This window comes from Zalophus californianus, chromosome 13 (assembly GCF_009762305.2).
Source record: "Zalophus californianus isolate mZalCal1 chromosome 13, mZalCal1.pri.v2, whole genome shotgun sequence".
NCBI classification, from domain to species: Eukaryota; Metazoa; Chordata; class Mammalia; order Carnivora; family Otariidae; genus Zalophus; species Zalophus californianus.
In genome coordinates this window covers 89,300,401-89,321,801 of record NC_045607.1, presented here as the reverse complement: position 1 = coordinate 89,321,801, position 21,401 = coordinate 89,300,401, and the positions used below count along the sequence as shown (strand labels likewise).

General features: G+C 39.7%; 1 protein-coding gene across 4 annotated transcripts; it reads right to left on the bottom strand.

Moving 5' to 3' along the window:
• Positions 1-343: 343 nt before the first annotated feature.
• On the bottom strand, positions 344-21,111 carry CD274 (CD274 molecule). 4 transcript variants are annotated; one of them, XM_027615824.1, is made up of 8 exons: positions 21,017-21,095; positions 20,604-20,749; positions 15,375-15,440; positions 14,718-15,059; positions 7,788-8,078; positions 5,791-5,895; positions 4,073-4,132; positions 344-3,009 (listed from the first exon to the last, which is right to left on the bottom strand). In XM_027615824.1, exons 3-8 carry the CDS (start codon positions 15,424-15,426, stop codon positions 2,987-2,989), a joined length of 873 nt encoding a protein of 290 aa, XP_027471625.1. In that variant the 5' UTR covers positions 15,427-15,440; positions 20,604-20,749; positions 21,017-21,095; the 3' UTR covers positions 344-2,986. The 4 variants fall into 4 exon arrangements, with proteins under 4 accessions (XP_027471625.1, XP_027471624.1, XP_027471623.1 ...); XM_027615823.2 differs by lacking the exon at positions 20,604-20,749 and adding an exon at positions 16,104-16,233 and having other exon boundaries at positions 21,017-21,032; XM_027615822.1 differs by lacking the exon at positions 20,604-20,749 and having other exon boundaries at positions 21,017-21,111.
• Positions 21,112-21,401: the final 290 nt, after the last annotated feature.

Below are 21,401 nucleotides of genomic sequence, written 5' to 3'. Positions count from 1 at the left end.
TCGCCGCAGAGCTGTCTTGGGGACCACTCCTCTCTCACCCCCCTCCTTCAGGTCTCCAATTTGTACAACACAATTTTGACTCTTTTCTTGGTATTGTCTTAAAAGAAGCTACAGAGTAAGAGGGGAAGGAAAGTTTTCAATACATTCTTTTGGAAGAAAATACTTTTTTCGGTATTTTTCAACGCACAGAACTAAGAGTAAGTTGCATAAACAGCAACCATGAAGTAAAGAACTAGGAAGGTAGCTGCAGATATTCCCAGTAACTTTTCCCACTGGGACATTAAACTGGGTGTGGTTTTATAAAGCCTAGAAAACAAGACAGTGGACATGCTGGTGCGCCAAGGAACAAAATAAATAAGAATATTTTATTAAATTAATGCAGGTGTAAACAATGACAATTAAAATTAAAATGCAGAACAAAATATCCTCTCTGCATGTCCTTTAGAGTGAAACACAAGACAAGGAGATAAAGTGCCTTACAAATCCAACACCGCAAGAGGGCATTGACATTTAGGAATGGAGTGAATAGACTGTATTCCCGCTCAGCCACAATGCTCCTTATACGTCACACAAACAAGGGATGCCGTACAGACGAACATGTGTGAAAAGACAACAGAAAGACTTCTGTTGGAGATTCTGTTTCTTCAGCCTTGACATGCGGCAAAACAAAGGTTTTCTTTGTCGATAATCCAGGTCAATGGCCAAGAGAGCAGGAATACGCTGGGAGGCATGGGAACCTCAAAGCCTTTGAAATGCAACACCTTAGATCTATGTAGTGATGAGAACTGGTCTGACTAAGGGGTTCAGGCACAGCTCACGGCCTTTTCTAGCAGAGGCGAGAGTCAAGGTACATTACTGGAATTTCCAAAAAAACAAAAACAAAAAACCCATCCCTGTCTTTTCGCAACTGCAATATCAAAGCCCAGTTCTTTTACTCAAGAGAAAACAGGTAGGAAAAAACACAAGTTCCAGACATGATTCTGTCATGCAGAATTAGTAATAAAGTCAGCCTTTAGGACTAGGCTGAGCCAGTGTACCCTGGAGAACCCAACGGTCTCACTTTGGGAAATGCAAAATAAACCAAATCCAAACTCAGTCATAGAGCAGTAAGTCAACAAATGCTCGTTGTCCAAGCATCGATGAAGTACATATTTAGCATGTACTAAGTCTTATAAAAGATACTAACAGGCTATGGAAATGCTGATCTAGAAATAAACAAGGCACAGTGCCTGGCCTCTGGGAACTTTACATTTGTTCCAATGGTCCGGTAAGAAATAATACATTAAATAAAAATAGCAAAGTGCACAGCAGGCGAATAGTGTATTACCACTTATGTGAATAAAAAATATACTTTATATATCTACATATATTCATAGACTATCTTCAGAAGACTACAAGAACAAAAGACAAGAGTGGCTGCTTCTGGGAAGGAAATCCGATGGCTAGGAGGATGGAATGGGGACTTTTTAATGTCTCCTCTTGGACCTTCTGAATTTTGAATCATGGAAAGCTTTGAATTCAAACTTTAGCAGCACTTAAATAAAAAAAGAGAGAACTGCTGAACAATACCAACACCATACACATAAGCATCAGATTGCATGGCAAAGGCAAATAAATCAGACACAAATATAATGATAGAAAAGGAACTCAAGAGTTATCTTCCACAATTTTTAAAAAATACTGACTTACCCTCATAAACTAAAATCACTTTGATTAAAATCTATTTTCACCTTCCAGGGAACACACTGCCGGGCTGTCCAGGGCATGCCCTCCCTTTGGCAGCCTTTCTAGACTCTCCTGTTCACGTCGTCATTCTCCTCCGACACCTTATGCTATGACACTGCACCGAACTGTAATAATGAATTTCCTTATCAATCTCCCCATGATACTATGAGCTCCTGGAAGAGAGGTTCTTTGTCTTGCTCAATCACTGCCTGGCACACTGACATGGGTGCTTCCTACATGTTTTCTGAATGAATTTCTTAAAGCAAAACACAGCTCTAGACTTTATTCTAAAAGGACTGTGGGTGACAGCGGTGGAAATCTGAGGTCTGCTACTTACTGACTCAGGCAAGTTACTTTAGCTCTCTGCTCCCTCAGCTGTGAAATGGGTTTGAAAAGAGTGCTTACCACAACACAGCTATCCTAGGCATTAAATGAGATTCTGTGTGTAGGATACCACATCGTTGTTAACACGGATACTTAAAATGGAACAGATACTGCAGTAAACATATCTTACCGTAGGGTCTGAGAATAAGATTATTCAAGGCAAAGAAAGTACTGGTGGGTTAAACAAGGTAATATCCTATACAAACCCCGGGCCTGTTCTCTATGCTTCCTATGTCCTGGTGGCTGTGGAGGGTACCAAGGACCTTATAAGCACCTTATAAGTACTACACATTTTATTGAACATGCACAATTCACTAAGCAGTAAGTTTAGTTTTGTGACAAAATTTTAACTTCTTCTACAATATATCTTCCAAAGAAATCATGCGCAACCACACTCACGTGACAAGACTCCAAAGACTCAAAATAAATAGAAATAACATACTTAAATACGGTTGCAACACTGGGACTCTCAGTCATACAGACGACAAACAGCGACGTTGAGTGAAGGCAAAGGGCACTTCTGCAGGAACTGACCATTACATCAGGGAATCTCAACTTGTTTTCCTAGGATGAGCGATGGACAGTTTGTGTGGGGGCTCATCTTTCAGAAGCAGCCCTCCTCTGTCCCGTAGGCGCCCATGGGTCTCCCAGTCATTCTGAAGTACCAAGGTCTCCTTGCAGGCTACCCGCTCTGCTCCTTCTTGCTTTGTTCTCCTCTTCTCTCCCAGCTTCCACTGCCGAGTGATTGGATCTGGTCAGTCCTACAGCATCTGCAGCTTGCCTGGCCCACTGCACTGCTCTGGTCATGTGTAGCTCTGCCAAACTCAGACCACAGGCTGAGAATCCCTGCTTTAAGATCAGCAGTTTCAGTGCTGGTTTATGTCTCTTCAAATTGTATATCTGGAGAATGATAATGACAAACACAACTCATATTTGCTAGATGACAGAGTATATTTGCAATGAGAGAGACGCAGATTATATTTAGGTCAAATTATCTTTATGTAATAAAGTGTAACCAACCATCTGGTTTGCCCGGGTTTGTTCTGGTTTTAAAACCGAAAGTCCCATGTCCTGAAAAACCCCTTAATTATGGGCAAATCAAGAGAGATGGTTGGCCACCCTAGGATACTCCAAACAACATTCACTATTTAGTTTTATAAAACAGTTGAATGGAATTGACCACATAACGAAACCTGCCTGAGCTCATCCAAACTACTTAGATTACTTTAAATTAGGGCTTGTGAAGTTTGGTTTCTAACTGCATTAAAAAGAATTAGAAATCTTAATATAACTTTCTTCTTAGTTCAGTCAGGTGGGTAAAGTCTTTCTCACCTCTTATAAAGGAACACATTTTTGGTGAAATGAATTTAAGTGGTAAGTTAAGAGTAAAGTTCTATAGTCAGGCTAGTGGGCTCCAAAGCCTGATTTCTCTCAGGTATGAGTCCTTGGGCAATTTGATATATATTTTCTTGACTCTCTGGTTTTTTCTACTGTAAGATGGGAAATATCCTAGTATTTATCTCTTTGATTTTGTTGGGGGGAGATTAAACGAGGCACTGCATATGAAGCAGTTAACATAGTGCCTGCTACTCAAGTTTTATCTCTCTCTCTCTCTCTCTCTCTCTCTATCTATCTACGTTACTCACCCACATGTCAACTTAGTCCCCTTTTGCAGGGAGCTGTTAGGATGCAGAGCTATAAATCTAGCAGAGAGAAGATGCTTCCTCCCCCATCCCCAAAGATGCTCACGACTCTACACTCCAGGGCCATCTCTAAATCTCCTTGGACTATGGGGAGAGTTCTTATATTAGAATTGTGAGGCAAAGAGGGGTCAGTAGCTCCAAGAGCCAGCATTCTTTCAAAGTGAGGAGAGATTATGGTTGATAGCTTTCTCCTTTTTATTACTTTAACTTTTTTTTCTTTTTAAAACTTTCAACTTCCTAACCCCTGCTAATATTCTTACCATTTTGTTTCTTTGAGATCCTATCTCGGATGCCACATTTTTCCACATCCATCATTTTCCCTTGAGAAAAAAAAAAGTCATTTTTATTCCCATGTAACACAACTCTACATCCCACGTAGTGACTCAAGTTTGAATTCCAAGTTCCTATGAAACATTTTTAATCCCCTAGGAAATCTGGTAGACTTCTGAATTTATTCCATGGGTTCCAACCCCTGAGGTCAATTCAACAATTTAGGGCATATGCTTTTGCTCCTAGATTTTATTTTTTATTTATTTTTTTTAGTAATCTCTACACCCAACGTAGGGCTCAAAGTCACGACCCCAAGATCAAGAGTCGCATGGTCTTCTGACTGAGCCAACCAGGTGCCCCACTCCTAGATTTTCTTTAGGAATATACACTTTTAATTCTCCATCCTTCCCTCAAAGATAGACCATACACTGAGGCACTTTATTATACATCCCTAATGATGACTAATTACTTTTCATAGGGAAATATTCAAAATGCAAGTTGGCAAGAGTTACTTCCTTGGACAAATCAACTCCATCTCAGGATCATCATTATCATTGGACCTTGAGCTTTGTATTCTGGCTAATTGTCTCAGTTCTGTTAAATACCTATTCTTTAGAAATAGCTGACCTCTACTCAATTACACCACTTTCCCAGATCCACCCATCCTTTTAAGGGGCTGTGGGGAATTTTTCAACCACCATTGGAATTCCCTTCCATCTTCCACTTCCCTATTTGACCTCAGATAACTCTACACACAGATCATCACTGGATCCCCTGCTATACTTCTCAAAGTACTGGGGGAAATGTCTACTTTGAATCATCTTAAAAGGGGAGGAAATTATTTGAATAGATGCATTTTCCTGTGTTTTAATTGTTCCCATGGGCAAATAGAGAAATAAACACATGGAAATTACTTTGAAAACTATATAGCACCCTCAGCCAGAAATCTTGTAAAATACTCTATGGTAAAACCATCACCGCTCTACAGAAAAAAACTATTTTTATTCCTTAGGGTGCCCAGAAACCAGCTCAATATAACAGTGCAACTAATGCAAGACTCAAATTCAACTGAAGCTGACAGGCATTTTAGCTTTTTGTCCCTTACTCTAAGTCTGTGGTTATTTGCATGATGGAAAGAAACTGTACGGAGCTTGGTCTTCTTCACCCTCTGTACATACCCATTCTCCCACCTCTCACCCCCCACACATGATCTTCACCCAGCAATCCTGCTGGGCTTTGCTGTCATTGCTATTGAATAGTGGAATGTCTTTGTGCCACCTTGCAAAGGCAAATCAGGTTTCACTGCAGCTACGATCCAACTGTCACCCCCTTGGAAATGCTCCTACAAGTGTTCACTGCCACCTTCCAATATAAGCTATGCTGCGGGACAATGAAACGAACATGACTGGAGTAAGAGATGAGACACAGTTTCACATGGTAGCATAGCTGAAACCCACTTTGCATAATTGAAAGTTGGCCCTAGAAGAGAATGCTAATAGGAAGGCAGCATTTTATAAATCTGTGTTTCCTGATTGGGCCACCACTAGCATTCTGGGGAGGAGAGTTCCCTGTTACGTGGGACTGAGCCGCACATTACAGAAGGCTGAGCATCCCTGGCTCTGCCTGTAAGTGCTGCCGTGAGAACAGTTAGCAGCCCCGTTACATTGCCCCATATGCCCAGTGGAGACCATTGCAATAAAGGAGATACCATTTCTCTTTAGACAGATGACTGCTAGGGTTACAGCAAGAAACACCAGGACAGCTCCCAGAACCACGAAGTGAGTCCTCTCATTTGGTGGAACTGGAAGGGGTTCTGAAAAACAAAAGAAAACAAAAAGAAACCAAAGATGAAATTTTGATGGGAAGGGGTCAAGAGAATAATCATCCTTGAAGTTGAATTTCGGTTAGCTTTGGGTTACAGTGAGTGGCTGGAATGGTGGGATGCTGGCAGGAAAACGGGAGCAGCCCAGAAAAGGGGAAGCAGCCCAGGCTTTGGACAGATGGGCTGGGGTTACATTCTGCTGCCACTCACTAGCTTTGAGATCTCAGGCAAATCCTTTCACCTGCTTACAAAATGGAAATGATAATAAATTTATTGGGAGGCCAGTATTTGTGAAGTGCTTATCACACACAGGTAGTTGCTGCTCAGTCCTAAAAGGGAGGCTCGGTGACCTCTCTTGCATTCTTTAATCTAGAAGCTAGCGGCCTGTTGTACGTGGTAAAGATGGGACAGGAAGGCCAACTGGTCCTGCCCGAGAGCTTCCACCTCCTAGTCCTAGTGTACGTGGCCATGATTCAGGGCCATCGCTTGCTATCTTTTCTTTCTCAGTTTGAACATCTCAGGACATCGAATCCTGGGTACTTCTTACCAATCTGTCTGTGGTTCCATGAAGGAAGAAAAGGGGTCCCCTGGCACACGATGCTCAGAGACTGCTAACTCCCTCCTCCCTCCATCGGTCACGATCCCTGACGACATCGTTCAAGCTTTAAAGCCACAACAGTGGTCAGCCTTCCTCTGGTAGCTTACAGTTTACAAAGCCTGTTTATATCTATTTTATTTCAATCTCAAAATAAGTTCAGTTTAGGCAGGCAAGATGTTAAAAAAAAATCCGAGGTGATAGATGAGGAAACAGACCCCAAGCAGTTAGGTGAATTACCCTAAGTCTTCCCACAGATAGGCTGTCATAAAGCAACTTTTAAATGGCAGGAACCCATGAATGCCGCCCTAGCTACCAAAGTGACTCATAACCCAGTAAGAGCATCTTTTTAAGTTTCTCGACTTTTTTTTTTTTTTACTCTTTTCATTCATGGGACCATCCTGTATTGCCTTTTCCTATTGGTTGACTTTTCCACCCAAGTTCTTAGTTGTTTTTTCTGAAGTAGCTGAAGCTATACTGGCAACATCTACTAGAAGAGGGGGCATTGAGAAGTGCCTCTCAGAACACCTCTGGGTTTATGTTAACATCATGCTCTCCTGCCTCACTTTCTCTAAAGGTCTCAGCCTCTCATCAGACTATGCAGCCCACCGTACCCACTCCTGTAGGGTAGTAAGAAAAAAAATAATTGAGTCTGTGCAGGCAAGAGCCTCAAATCATTTTCATATGCTGTAGCTCATTCGCCCCTATGGTAACCTTGCCCGATAGTTTATAACTGTTATAACTAGGGAAAGTGAAGCACACAGAAGTTGAGGAACTTAGGCAGGGACCAAAACCTTATGTCTTACACACTAAGCAGATAGACCGCTTTGTGTTGAAATGTCATAGACTATCTTGGGGGTCGGGTGGACAGATGGGGTACGTTCCATTTGCTTGTTACCACAGAAACCCTGGAAAGAGAGGAGCAGCTCTGATGTGCTGGGATCTGGATTCCTGAAACACTGCCTGAGCTGAGTCTTCCTCAGACCATCTCCTACATGGGATGGGATTGCCTTATCTGTTTCTTATCTGTTTCCTGGAGAGTGTGAACAGTGTCTTACTCTTCTATGAGCCCCTGCTGCCTGGCACATAGGGCATACTCAATAAATATTTGCTGAATGTTTATTAAACAGCAATATGGACTTGGATGGAGAGGAAGAAGCATTTTGTATAGTGTTATACATGCATTCACTTATTCAATGAATGATGGATGCCTACAATGAACAGGGACCATGCTAGAGGCCATAGGACAGCAGTAGGCACATTTGAATAGAGACATTCAGAATATTACCTGGAATGACCAACTTAGCGGTATTGTTTCTGTTTCCCTCAGGACCTGATCTTCGAAAAGTGCAGTAGAAAATCTCGTAAGCTGTTGTGTTGACTCTGAGTGTGCTGGTCACATTGAAAAGCTTCTCCTCCCTGTTGGAATTAGTGATGGTGGTTTTGCCACTCAGTACTCGATGGTCACTGCTTGTCCAGATGACTTCAGCCTCAGGGTAACCCTCAGCCTGACACATTAGTTCGTGTTCAGAGGTGACAGGATCCACAGAAATTCTTTGGTTGATTTTGCGGTATGGGGCTAGGTCATGAGCAAAAAGAAGTCAGGGCTTTCACTTAGGACAAAACTAGATACGTGGCTTGGTGTTGTCTACCTTAGGAAAAGTATCAATTCAGGCGGGTTCTCAGAGAAATAAGCTTGATGTTCAGATGTCTCAGCAGTGAGGAACCCGTTAGCTCTGCTCCAACTCGCCCGTTCATAGTTGGGCTACGTTTGAGCTCAAAGGAACAACTACCTAAAATCATATTGCTATTTTTATTGGGCTCCAAGTAAATGCACAGATTAAAGAGAACTGTCATCTTTAAACCAATAGTCTTTCTATCCAAATATAAAATATGTCTGTCCATTTAATCAAGTCCTTGTATCTTTCTCATAATGCTTTATAGTTTTTGCATAGGGCCAACCCATTTCTTCTTAAATTTATTCCTGGATATTTTCTTTTTGTTGTTGTAATGCTGTCTTCGTAACATGAACCTCTCCAGCTGCCCAGCACGGTTTTCTTAGACTTTATTTAATAAACAGAAAATCTGATTTTCATGTGCCATTCACTTTTCCAACTGTGAGTCAATGATCAGAAATTAAGTATGAAAAGAATACGGTATCATTATAAAAACTGGTATGTGCTCCTGGATAACACTTTTTAAAGTTTGAATTTATTTTTTACTTCAAAATAGTTTTCGGGGTGCCTGGGTGGCTCAGTTGGTTAAGCGACTGCCTTCGGCTCGGGTCATGATTCTGGAGTCCCGGGATCGAGTCCCACATCGGGCTCCCTGCTCAGCAGGGAGTCTGCTTCTCCCTCTGACCCTCCTCCCTCTCGTGCTCTCTATCTCTCATTCTCTCTCTCCCATATAAATAAAATCTTTTAAAAAAATTTTTAGATTTACAGAAAAATGGCAAAGATAGTCGAAAGTCCCCCCATACCTATCACCCAGTTCCCCCCTACTGTTAACATCTTATATTACCATGGTGCATTTGTCATAACTATGGAACCAATGTTAGCACATTACTATTAGCTAAACTTCACATTTCGTTCCATTTCACTTTTTTCCCTAATGTCCTTTTTCTATTCTAGGATCTCATCCAGAATACCACATTATGATACTTATTTTTTGAACTTTTTTATGCTGGCTATTTGAATAAGTCATTTAAATAATTATTATACTCAAAGAAAGTTCAAATTTTAGATCATCGATTAAAATTTAGCTCATTGGTTTGGGACCTTTTAGGATTAAGATACCATGTGTACTATTTTAGTAGATTATTTAATGCATTTACATCCCTAAGATCTTTATTTATGTTTATTTATGACAAGCATGGTAACATGTCATTATTCTATTGGTATAATCTTTGTTTTACTCCTACTACTTTAGTGTAACCACCAGTGTTCCACCCAGAGCCTTGACTCTCCATTCCTTTACAAAAGGTTTAACAATGGCTTTGTGGTAAGATATATTCACAGAGATTTAATACAAAACACTAAGAATCAAACAAGTCTGAAATAACGATGTGAGTACTTGAGTCCTCAACCTTGTATGTGTTATATTTAAGAATCTTTTAAAAAAATAAATACACTGATTATACTTCCTGAAAGAGTATTACCGTAACAGTGTCTGGTTCACATAGCACAGAGCTTGATTTCTGGGCAATTTAGTTTTCAAGACTAAAATCACAGATAATGGTAAAGTATTAAAGGTAAAATGTTTGCTTTTTTACTCTTAAAATTTTTAACGGAATAATAAAGGAGAATGTTGCTTCATGCCTAAGCATGTGTATAAATGTGGTATACTTCTCAGGGCCCAATAAATGAGTGGAATAGTTCTACTCATTGATTAGATATCCACTATTCTAGTCTCTAAAGTAGGGCACATGTGTTGGGATACTGGAAGAAAATATTAGAACTTCCACTTATATATTTTTATCATAATAATTAAGAAATAATCTAAGCTTAATAAACTTTACGAATTGACAATGGGCCTCACTTTGTATGCCATATGAGGGTCTTAGGGGAAAAGGGAAATTTTATAACACCAAAGGAGAACAGTGACTCCTTTGGGCTTATTACAGATTTCCAGATTCTCTTATTTAATTTTAACTAGACTAACCTGCTTACAAAATGAACCACCAATTAAAAATTTTCCCACAACAAAACTGAGGATGGAATACTAACACTTCAAGCACAAACCACAAGGAAGTGGCAGGACGGACAATTTTTTTACCACCACTTTATGAAGTTAAAACAATAAGTACCTAATTGGACCTGATAAGGTGTTGGTTTAAAAACCCTCAAGATTGTAGATAATGCTGCTATAGACACTGTGGTGCATGTAACCCTTTGACTCAGTATTTCTGTATCGTTTGGGTAAATGCCTAGTAGGGCAATTGCTGGATCACAGGGTAGTTCTATTTTAACTTTTTGAGCAACCTCCATACTGTTTTCCTACAATAGCCAAATTATGGAAATAGCCCATTTGTCCGTTGACTGATAAATGGATAAAGAAAATGTGGTATGTATGTGCATATAAACACACACACACACACACACACACACACACACACACACAGGAAATATTACTCAGTCATAAAAAAGAATGAAATCTTTTTTATTTGCAATGATGTGGATGGAGCTAGAGAGTACAATACTAAGTGAAATAGTCAAAGAAAGACAAAAACCATATGATTTCACTCATATGTGGAATTTAAGAAACAAAACAAATAAGCATGGGGAAAAAAAGAGAGAGAGAGGTAAATGAAGCAACAGACTCTTCACTGTAGAGAACAAACTGATGGTTACCAGAAGGGAGGTGGGCGGAAGGATGGGCTGAAGAGGTGATGGGGATTCAGAAAGGCACTTGTGAGGAGCACTGGCTGCTGTGTGAAGTGCTGAATCCCTATACTGTACACCTGAAACTAAAAACAAAAACCAAACCAAAAACTCAAGATTGTCAAGACCATCCACCTTTGTTAACAATGAATTTCACCTTGAAGTATTAGCTAATGATAGTGAATCATCATAATTAACAAGGCATTAAAATATGATTAAAGTTTTATTTCTACCTCTAAAAATTTCTATTTTATACATTTATAGAATGTACAATGCATTAGTTTGAACCATACAAAGTTAGTGATGTTCAACTTCTTTTACCTTTTAAAAATGTCAATTTCTTATGCTATATCCTTTACAGTAGCACAAGTATATCCCTTCTAACTACACACACACAAATACACACGTATTAGCTAACATGCTTTACTGATGAAGCAAGTTATCAAAAACATTTGCAGACTCCTGGTTTACTAGATATAGAGTACACATGTGCTAATCCAATGGTCACATCAAGACTAAGAAGAGCTCACTGTAGTTTTAAAGTCAATATACAACTTCATACACACTCTGGAGGTATAAATGCTGGGAGTAAAACCTGGTTGTTACGGGCACAGACTTCAGAACTAGATTACCTGAGTTCAGAACCTGGCTTTACCACTTAATGGTTGAGTGAACTTGGGTAAATTACTTAATTTCTTTGGGCCTCAATTTAATCCTTCATAAAATGAGAATAACACCACACACATCATTGAATCTAAGATGCCATCTATTGAAAGACACACTTAGATACAGAGACAGTAAAATGTGAAAACATGCATCTTAGAGAAATGAAGCCCCTGCCCCATAGAGTCATTGAGGATTAAATGAGTTAGTATAGGCCAAATGCTTAGGACAGGGCCTGGCACATAATAGGTACTACGTAAGTGTTAATTACTACTATGATTGCTACTAGAGCTGCCCCTCCTCTTCTTACTACTACCACTTAAGTGTACTCATGTAATAGTCTTCAGAAAGTACTGGCAATTCCTCAGGAACAGACTTCAAAATAAGTTTTCACATATTCAAACCTGTTCATGTTTCAAAATTTTTACCCTATCCTATTTGAGGAACTATTTCATTCATTCATTCATTCATTCATTCATTCAACAAAAATTTTTGTGTGCTCTGTCAAACTCCTCCTGTATGCCAAGTCCTAGGGATAGAGCAGTGAATAAAACAGACCAAAATCTCTGCCTTTGTGGAGTGTATATTCAAGAAAGAGGAGAGCGATAATAAAACAGGTGCATTTATATGTGTTAGATGGGAATGAACAGGTTACATGATTCATTAGATGGGAAAGAATACTATAGAAAAAAATCTAGAGGCTGGCTGGTGAATCAGGGAGAGACGGTGTCAGTGGAGAATGATGGCAGTTAATCCTGGATTCATGTGAACAAATTAGCTTTATCAGGAGAGCTATGCAATACTTCGTTCTTTCAGTTGCCTAATCCCATTTAAGGTCTTTAAAGTATAAATGGGTATTTCATTTTCCTCACTATTAGGTTCGATGATTAAGGAAAAACAGCATTCTCAATTGGAAGTCAGATGCCTGAGAGTATGATATTTAAACTGATAAACACGAAAGGTGCAATAATACCCACAGTGATAATAATAATTGAGTTAATCCAAAACTAAACTCTGAACACATTTCAGTTTTGAAATGCTTCACCTATAAAATCCCATGGTTAGTAAACTCCCTGTGGGGAAGCTGTGCCACCACATGTTTGCCGTGATGGGAAGAGAAGTGTTACTGTGAAATCATTTGCATAGAGAGGTGACTCAGGAATTGTACTTCCTTGAGTGTGAAGCTCATGCAAGAGGACCATTTCCATTGGTGACACCGCCTCAATGCAAGCGAAGCTTGGTGGCTGGCTTGCTCTCAGTGTAGCTCAACTCAACACCCAAGACCACTGTGTGCAAATGACCACAAAACGGACTGGGACTAGGATGCCAATTTAGTAATTTATAATATAAAACGAAATGGTCAAAACAAATCAGATCCTCAAATCTGGCTGGTCATCTGCTTTGCTCTATCAGGAACCCCTTCTTGGAAAAACCTTCAGTGCCCAAATGTTTCCTACTGTGTTGAGCCACAACAAGGGACATCACAGATCCGCAGCGGACATTACAGAGCCCAGAGGACCTGAAGGAACACCCTTCCTTGTTACAGGACAGCTGTCCTACCCTTCGCATACTCCCTGAGGGCTGATGAGAGACCCTCTCTTCTAGAAGCAGAAACTTACACTCTATACTTCCTTTCACCTGACTGCCAGGCTTACGTTCTTCCTCCCCAGCCCGGATCCAGCAATGCTGGTCACTCATGGGGCTAAGTGTTGATAATTTCTTTAAGGTCATGAAACACAGTCAGTGCCTGATATTTGCTGATGGCTGAAGAAAAGTTGAAAAATCCCAAATTGGGATCCCACCAGCTTGCTTTCATAAATATCACTGTTCTGGAGAAGTATACGGCAAAATATAATGGAAATTAAATCTACTTCCCAATACAAGTGACATCTTCTTGACCACAGTAGCATGAATTGATCCAGAATCAGAAACCCAGTAATGTGCCATTAAAATAGATGCATTTCTCCCAGTTGCTCTAAAATTTTGACTGAGTTTACAACGATCATTTATCCCTTTATGATAAATGTAAACTTCTTCTACTTGTAATATTGATCTTCAGATTGAAGGTAGTTAAGCCAGAATGGAAAGAACAAGGAGTGATGACTGGATTCTGATCACAAATTCAAAGGTCATCATGTAAACAAAAGAAGCAGGCAGATAATCTCAAAACTATGACTAGAGAGGGTAGATATCAGCTCAGTTTCAGACAATAATTTCAAAAGGCTATGGAAGGGAGGTCCAAGTGACCGGGTATGATTGTGGAAAGAATGTGAGCAGAAGATCCCTTAGGGGGATTTCTGTTCTTCAGGAGTTTGGATTAGCTGCTCTTACTTGGGATCCTTTCATCTCTCAATTCTGTGAATCTTAACAGTGAAAGTAGAGGGGGTCAGCTAAGGTGTTTTCCTTTTCTTATCTAGTAGCAACACAAAACTTTGAACGCAGGTGACCTGATGACATATTTGTGGGTCAGTACCTGGGAATTTGATACTCACAGTTCCTCTACAACTCCAAGATGACAGCGGTGTAGATTCTCAAGATGAATATATGCCCAGTGAGCATAGCTTATACTGTCTCTAAAGAACAGTTTCCTTTATGTTTGATACTATTTTTTGCCTTTATAGATTGACTTCAAGCCTTTTTGAATGTGAACCTCACAGTGGGGTTTGTTTTTAGTATATTAATTTGGATTTGACATAGAGAGGTATAAAAGAAGAAAAATGATGGCAGGCTTAATAAAATTTTTTAAAAATTATAGTTGAATGAAAAAATTCCTGGAGGGACACACAAACAGTGGCTACTAACTTGACATGCCATGGAAGGCGGCAGTGAAGGGGGAAGGACACTTTTGTAATTCATGTTATTCCCTTCCATACTGTCTGAATGATTTGCAAGTACATGTATCACTTTCATTAGAATAAAAAAGTAAAGACTAAGAATTTATTTTTAGCAGAACCGAACATACTGTGGAATATGGTCCTACCATGTCTGGCTCTGGATCTCCAGGGACTGCCAAAGAGGAAGTGTTTGAGAAATGCTCATTGGAGGGGTGTATGAATGAATGAATGTGCAGATTGCCACTGTGGAGAGCAAGGTGGACTTCCAAGAAGGAAAAGTGCTCAGCACTGGGTTATGGTTTTCATAAAGACTGGGGCCTCTTCCCCTGTATGTATTCTTACCATGAACTTTCAAAGTAATCCGCTTGTAGTCAGCACCGCCATAGCCGATCAAGCAGCAGTAAACCCCAGCATCCTGCAACTTCACGTCTGTGATCTGAAGCGCAGCCTTCCCCAAGAAGAGCTGGTCCTTCAGCAGCTGGGCCCTCTGGCTGTAGCTGCTGTGCTGAACTTGCAGGTCTTCCTTCCCGTTCACAAACTGAATGATTTTCTTATCCTCCATTTCCCAGTAAACAATTAGTGCAAGCAGGTTTAACTGTTTTTCTATCGGGAATTTGCACTCCATGGTCACATTGCCGCCGTACTCCACCACATACAGGTCCTTGGAAACTGTGATCATAAATGCTGAAGAGAAAGACGACCAATTTTCAGAAGATGGGAAACTCCTCAAAAAATTTACAGATAGTTTCAGTAATTATCCCTGGGGAATGGATAACAGGTAATGGACAAGTAGATAATGGGTTAATTTTCTTTCTTTTGAGTTTAACCATATTCCCTATATCTTTGTCCAATGAAATGGGTTTATGAGATACAGAAGGAAAAACAGAATATTTTCTCTACAAAAAAACTTACATCCATCTTAAGTAATTATTGTAGTTTTTAACTTACAGTTAAAATATTTTAAAATATAGAACCTAAGGAAAGGACCTGGTATCTTACCTTTCAGCAAATGGCAGTAGGCCATGAATGCAAAGAGGCTAAATATCTTCATCTTTCTCGAGTGACCTAATTATGGAAAATGCAAAAAGAAAAATGCTTTATTCAATAATTGAACATCCAGACATTATGGGTCTTGGCAGTTCTAAATGAAATAGTCTTCTGATAACCAGAAAAATGACTGATTGGTTAGTGTGGAAATGCAGCATGGAATTTAGAAGTTTAATACCTTTACTTATAACCCACAGTCCTATAAAGCCAAGCGGAAAAAAGTTACTATGATGAGAATCTTTAAATGTAATTACAAGGCCTGAAAAAAAACTTATAATGAACCCTCGAAAGAGGCCAAGAAGAAAATATCGCACTAAAATCCTCTCAACTATTTCATGTTTTTTCTGCAGTGGAGCATATCTAGAAATCCAAACCTGCACTGTGCAAAATTTCAAAGCAAGGACAACCTGACTTCATATCTCCCACCTCTTAATGCTTTTTATTCCACCCTTGCCTCTGAATATTTTCATCCTATCCTTAACTACTCAAGCCTCCCGTACCACCATCCCAGCTATGCCCCTTTTCCCGCAGGTGCCATCCTTCAGAAATCTACTCTTCTGTCCTTGGCTTATTCCAAGTTATAAATCCTATTCTCTCAATAAACTGATTCCACTAGCAGCAGGAGTGAGAAGGAGAAACAGTTTAATTTGACCAATTCAGACTAAGGTGTGAATGACTTACAGCCACTCTTTTAGGGGTATCTGCCTAGATTCTATTCTTCATTTTGTCATTCTGCTTGAAATTCTACCAATTCTTCAATTCAGCAAACACTGATTGAGCACCTCTTCTGTCCCAGGCACTGTTTTAGGTACTAGGAATACAGCAGTGAACAAGAAAGAAAAATCACTCTCATTTTGGACCTTATATTCAAGCAGGGGAATAAATAAAGATTTAAACTGCATTTCAGCAAATTTGTTTATTTTCTTTTTTTTTTAAATTTTATTATGTTATGTTAATCACCATACATTACATCATTAGTTTTTGATGTAGTTTTCCATGATTCATTGTTTGCGTATAACACCCAGTGCTCCATGCTATACGTGCCCTCTTTAATACCCATCACCAAGCTAACCCACCGCCCCCACTCCCCCGAGAACCCTCAGTTTGTTTCTTTATTAACACATTTCCCTCTTGTGTTATACATATATTTACACACTTTGAGAAGTCTGTTTTCCCTCTTAAGGTCTCTTTGACCTCTTGTATACATATATAGAAACTCATCAATGATCTATTAATCTATGCTACACATATATAAGATGGAAGATTTATGCTCCTAATATATAAAGAGCTCCTACAAAATCAGTAAGAAAACCACACACAACCCAACAGAAAATTGAGCAAAAGGTTCTAGCATACAGTTCAGAGAATAAGAAATACAAACAACATCTACACATCAGAAAGGATGCTCAATCTCAATTTTTAAAAAAGTATAAGTTTAAAACATTAGGTACTATTTTTCACTTATTAGCTTACTAAAATTATAAAGATTCCTAGTGTTTGTAAAGATATGAACAACTGGGTTTTCTCACTGGGGGGTAGGTAGGAATGGTAGGAATGTGAAGTTATATAACCTTTTTTGGAAGGCAATTTGACAATCTCCACTAAATTTTTAAATGTATTTGATATATGAGCTTTCACTTCCCCTCCTAGAAATGTATCCTACAAAAACAAAAACATATATATAAACAATACATGTGAAGTGATGACATTGATAATTCTAGCCACAAACTGGGAATATTCCAGATAGCCTAACTAGTTAAATAAATGTTGTTATAGTCCTACAATGTAATACCACTAAGGACAGAATTGTATTGATTTTGCAAAGATGTAGAAAGTGAGTTGCAGAGCTGTACATGTAGAAACCTACTTTAGTTTAAAAACAAAGGAAGAAAAATCTGTGTGTTTAGACATAGGAAATGTCCAGAAAAATCCATACCAATATGCTCATAGTGATTATCTCTAGGAGTGAAATCAGAGGGATGATAAGCAGGTTTTCACTTTTTTATAATCTTTTAAAGATTTATTTATTTATGAGAGAGAGAGCAGGGAGAGAGGCAGAGGGAGATGGAAAGAGAGAATCCCAAGCAGCCTCCATGCTGAGCGAGGAGCCCCAAAAGAAGCTCGATCCCACGACCCTGAGATCATGACCTGAGCCTAAACCAAGAGTCTGATGCTAAACTGACAGAGCCACCCAGATGCCCCATTTTTTAAATAATTTTTAAAAGGAAGAAAGGATGGGAGGGAAAAAAAAAAGGGAGAGGAGATTGTTAATGATTTCTTTGTTGCTTTTCTGAGTCCACATTTTCAAATAGATACATTTTCCTCTTAGTAGAAAAAAATAAAAAAACAAATTTAGTGAACCATTTCACCTTGCTAAGCTGCAGAACGTTTGGGAGACAGAGTGGTAGAATGGAAAGAACCCTAGAAACTCACACATCAGAGTTGAGGTAGAATGATATTTGTTTATTTTTATGTTTTTCTTCATTATTTAAGTAATAGAAACACAATATAGAAAATGAGAAAAGAAGGGGAAAAATCACCCACTATTCCATTACTTTAACCCAGGAAGCATTTGCTAATGCCTAGAAATAGTTTTGGTTCTCAAAATGCAGTGGGGTGGGAGCGAGGATTTCTACTTTCTAGTGGGTAAAGGTCATGTTGCTGCTAACCATCCTACAATGTGTAGGACAGCCACCACAGCAGAGATTTGTCTAGGCCTAGGTGTCAACAGTGCCAAGGCTGAGAAAACTTGTAACCACTGTGAGCATTCCAGTATACATTTTTCTTCGTCTTTCCCCCTGTGAATCTTTGTAAAAACAATTATAACCTTATCATACATTTCACACTCATCTTTTCATTGACTGTTACAATGTTTTCCATTTTACTGAATGATATTCCTAAGTATTTTAGTGTTCCCATAATGTTTAGTTCCCCTATTGTTAGGTTTAAGATTGTTTCCAGTTTTAAAAATATCATACATATTTGTGTATTCAGCAAATATTCGGTAAGTGCCTACTGTGTGCCAGGCTGCAGGCCAGGCCCTAAGGACAGATTTCCGCAAGTGGAATTGTTGATCAAGGAGAAAGAACATCTTCCTGGTTCCTGATACATGTGGATAATTGGTACCAGTTACATTGTATCTTTACTGGGTATGGTTTTAAAAATATTTTTTCTAATTTGATTATTGAAAAGTTATAATTTGAATTTTTCATGGGTTTGTTAGTTATTTTGGTTCTTTTGTGAATTATTTCATCATTTTTTGGCATGTTTATCTTATTAGTTTCTTATCAATCTGTATGAACCCTTCATGTTCATGTATACATATATGGGTAAAAATAAAAAACCATAAAGTAAAATAAGTCATCATTCTCTTGTTAGTGTTAGGTGCATAATTCCTATTTCTCTCCTTTCTCTCTATTCTCACACAGGCCCGTGAGAACATGAAGACTGTTGAAAATGAGGATGCAGAAGCTATCTCCCTGACCTTTCCTTGGGCAAAAGTTGCTTACACAACAATTACAAAATACTGTAATATAATAAACAGAAATATATTTATTGCTCAAAAGAAAACGTAAGATACCCCTTAAGATACCCAAGCAAAGAACTGCTGAATAAAACAAAGAGAAATAAAATCCATTCATAGGTTAAAACCAGTTTTGCCAATGTTTACAGCATTTGGTTAAAAATTTAGGGGTAATAAAGTTTACTGGAAGCTGATGGGTTAGACCTGGTATTTACCTAATTCCTCATGCTACCATCTTTTCCCAAGGTTTCCTTCCCTTGGAGTACAGCTGTCATTAGTGTGGGGACAAAAAGAAGAGAGACTATGTGAATAACGGTGGTCTTTGATCCCTAAACCCCACATCAGGGCAGTTGGTCTAAGAGAACACTGACATCTTCAAGTCAGAAACTATATAATGGTATACCTGGATTCCCAGACAAGAGCATTCAAAGAGCAGGGAAACGTGAACTAGGGAAGAAATGATGGTTCATTCAGGATGGAGAAGCAGGTTTGTCCCTGGGGAACTCATTATAACACTATGCAACTGGTAGTACTTCTCTATCTCCCAAGGGTAGCAAGCGTAGGAGGTAAAGACAGCAAAAGAATTCAAGCTTCCTTTCTCAAAAGTAGGAACAAGGAGTGTCTTGATAGCTGTTGGTTTAGGGTCTCCTTTGACTTTTATTTGACGTATATAAACTATAATTTGATTTAAAAAAAATTCCTAGAGTTCAACAATGTATCTCCAAGATGAAAACCCACCCCATTAATAGATCAAGAGAGTTGATCTATTAAACCCAACTAGAACCTGTGCCAAACTCCTTCCCCTCCTCAGTCACCCTGAGACATTCTTACATGTTTCCCAGGTGGCTTCAAATCCCTGCACTATCTCAGTGGCTTCTTTTAAGACTACACTCTAACTACCTTCCTGTAACCTCTGCCTACTCTACTCCACTGAAAAAGGCTGATTTTTTTTTTTCTTTAGACTATCATAGTTCTTAAAAACTGCTGGCAACTGCCAATGTAAACTGGCTTTTTCTTGAAGGTGATTTCCAATTTGCACCAAAAGGCCTTTTAAAATATTCCCTCTTTGCCTAAGTAGTTAAACTTAAAAGAGCTTATCTGAAGGAAATAATCAGTAATGTCCCAGAGATTTACAAGCAATGATGTTCACTAAATGGCTAAGACACTTAAAAACTGTAAATAATCTTTATGTCCAGCATGGGGTATTAATTTTGTACCATGGAATGCAGCCATTAAAAAAAATATACACCACATTTTAGAAGACTATTTAATCCATAGAGGGGCGCCTGGGTGGCTCAGTTGGTTGGTTAAGCGTCTGCCTTCGGCTCAGGTCATGATCTCAGGGTCCTGGGATGGAGTCCCACATCGGACTCTCTGCTCAGTGGAGAGTCTGCTTCTCCCTCTCCCTCTCCCTCTCCCTCTTCCTCTGTGCTTTCCCCCTCTCTCTCAAATAAATAAAATCTTAAAAAAACAAAATAATCTATAGAAAAACCACACAAGGTATTTTTTTAGGTGCAAACAAAGTGAAACAGTGATACTTGAAACGCTACCTGTATTATAAGAAAAAGACCATGGTCTTTCTCCATCAGGACTCCTGTAGGTCCTCAGAGGGATAAAGCAAAAAGAGCTAGGGTTGGGGTGTCCTGGCTCTTACTTACAGTAGGAGGGAGCCTTAGGAGACGCCGCAGGCGTGATGATTTACTCAGCGTACTGCTAGAGAGCAGCTAAGGGTGAACTAGGACCCGGGCGCTCGACCTCCAGCCTAGGAATTCCCTCTAGACCCAGCTGCATACCTCAGGACCACCTTCATGAACGTGCAGAAACACATACTTACAAAACTGATATTAAGCAAAACCGAATCCCCCCCCGCCCCCCAAGAAAGGTCAAACGTCTCAGCTGTTCCTATTATAGCCTACACAGGTACCGGCTCTACTGCCGCGTGAAACCACCGCGCTTTCCCTGGCCCTTCTCATCTCTCCATCCCAAAGAAAAGGTCTTCTGAGACCAGCTGCTTTTTAAAGTGCCACCCAAGGTGGCCACAGGCACCTCTCGAGGGAAGGACGCTCCCTACCTGCTGGCGGGGGGACTGGCGGCGGGCGCGGAGGCTCGGCACGCTGTGCGCAGGCTGCCAGGGCAGCGGCCCGGGGACACTCTAAGGAGCCGGCGGCGGGAGGGGCCGACGTCCCCGCCCACTGCCCGCTCCGCCCGGGTCAGCCCCGCAGCGGGGTTTAGTTACTTCCCTCCTCGCTGCCCTTGGAAGAAAAATTCAGGAAACCGAAAGTGAAACTCACCATTCCGGTTTCTTGTAAATCAACTTTTAAAAAGAAAAGCTTCAAGGATTAAAGGAAACACCATCCTCTATTTTAAAAATTTATTTATTTACTTGACAGAGAGAAAGAGAGCACAAGTAGGCAGAGTGGCAGGCAGAGGGAGAGGGAGAAGCAGAGTCCCCGCTG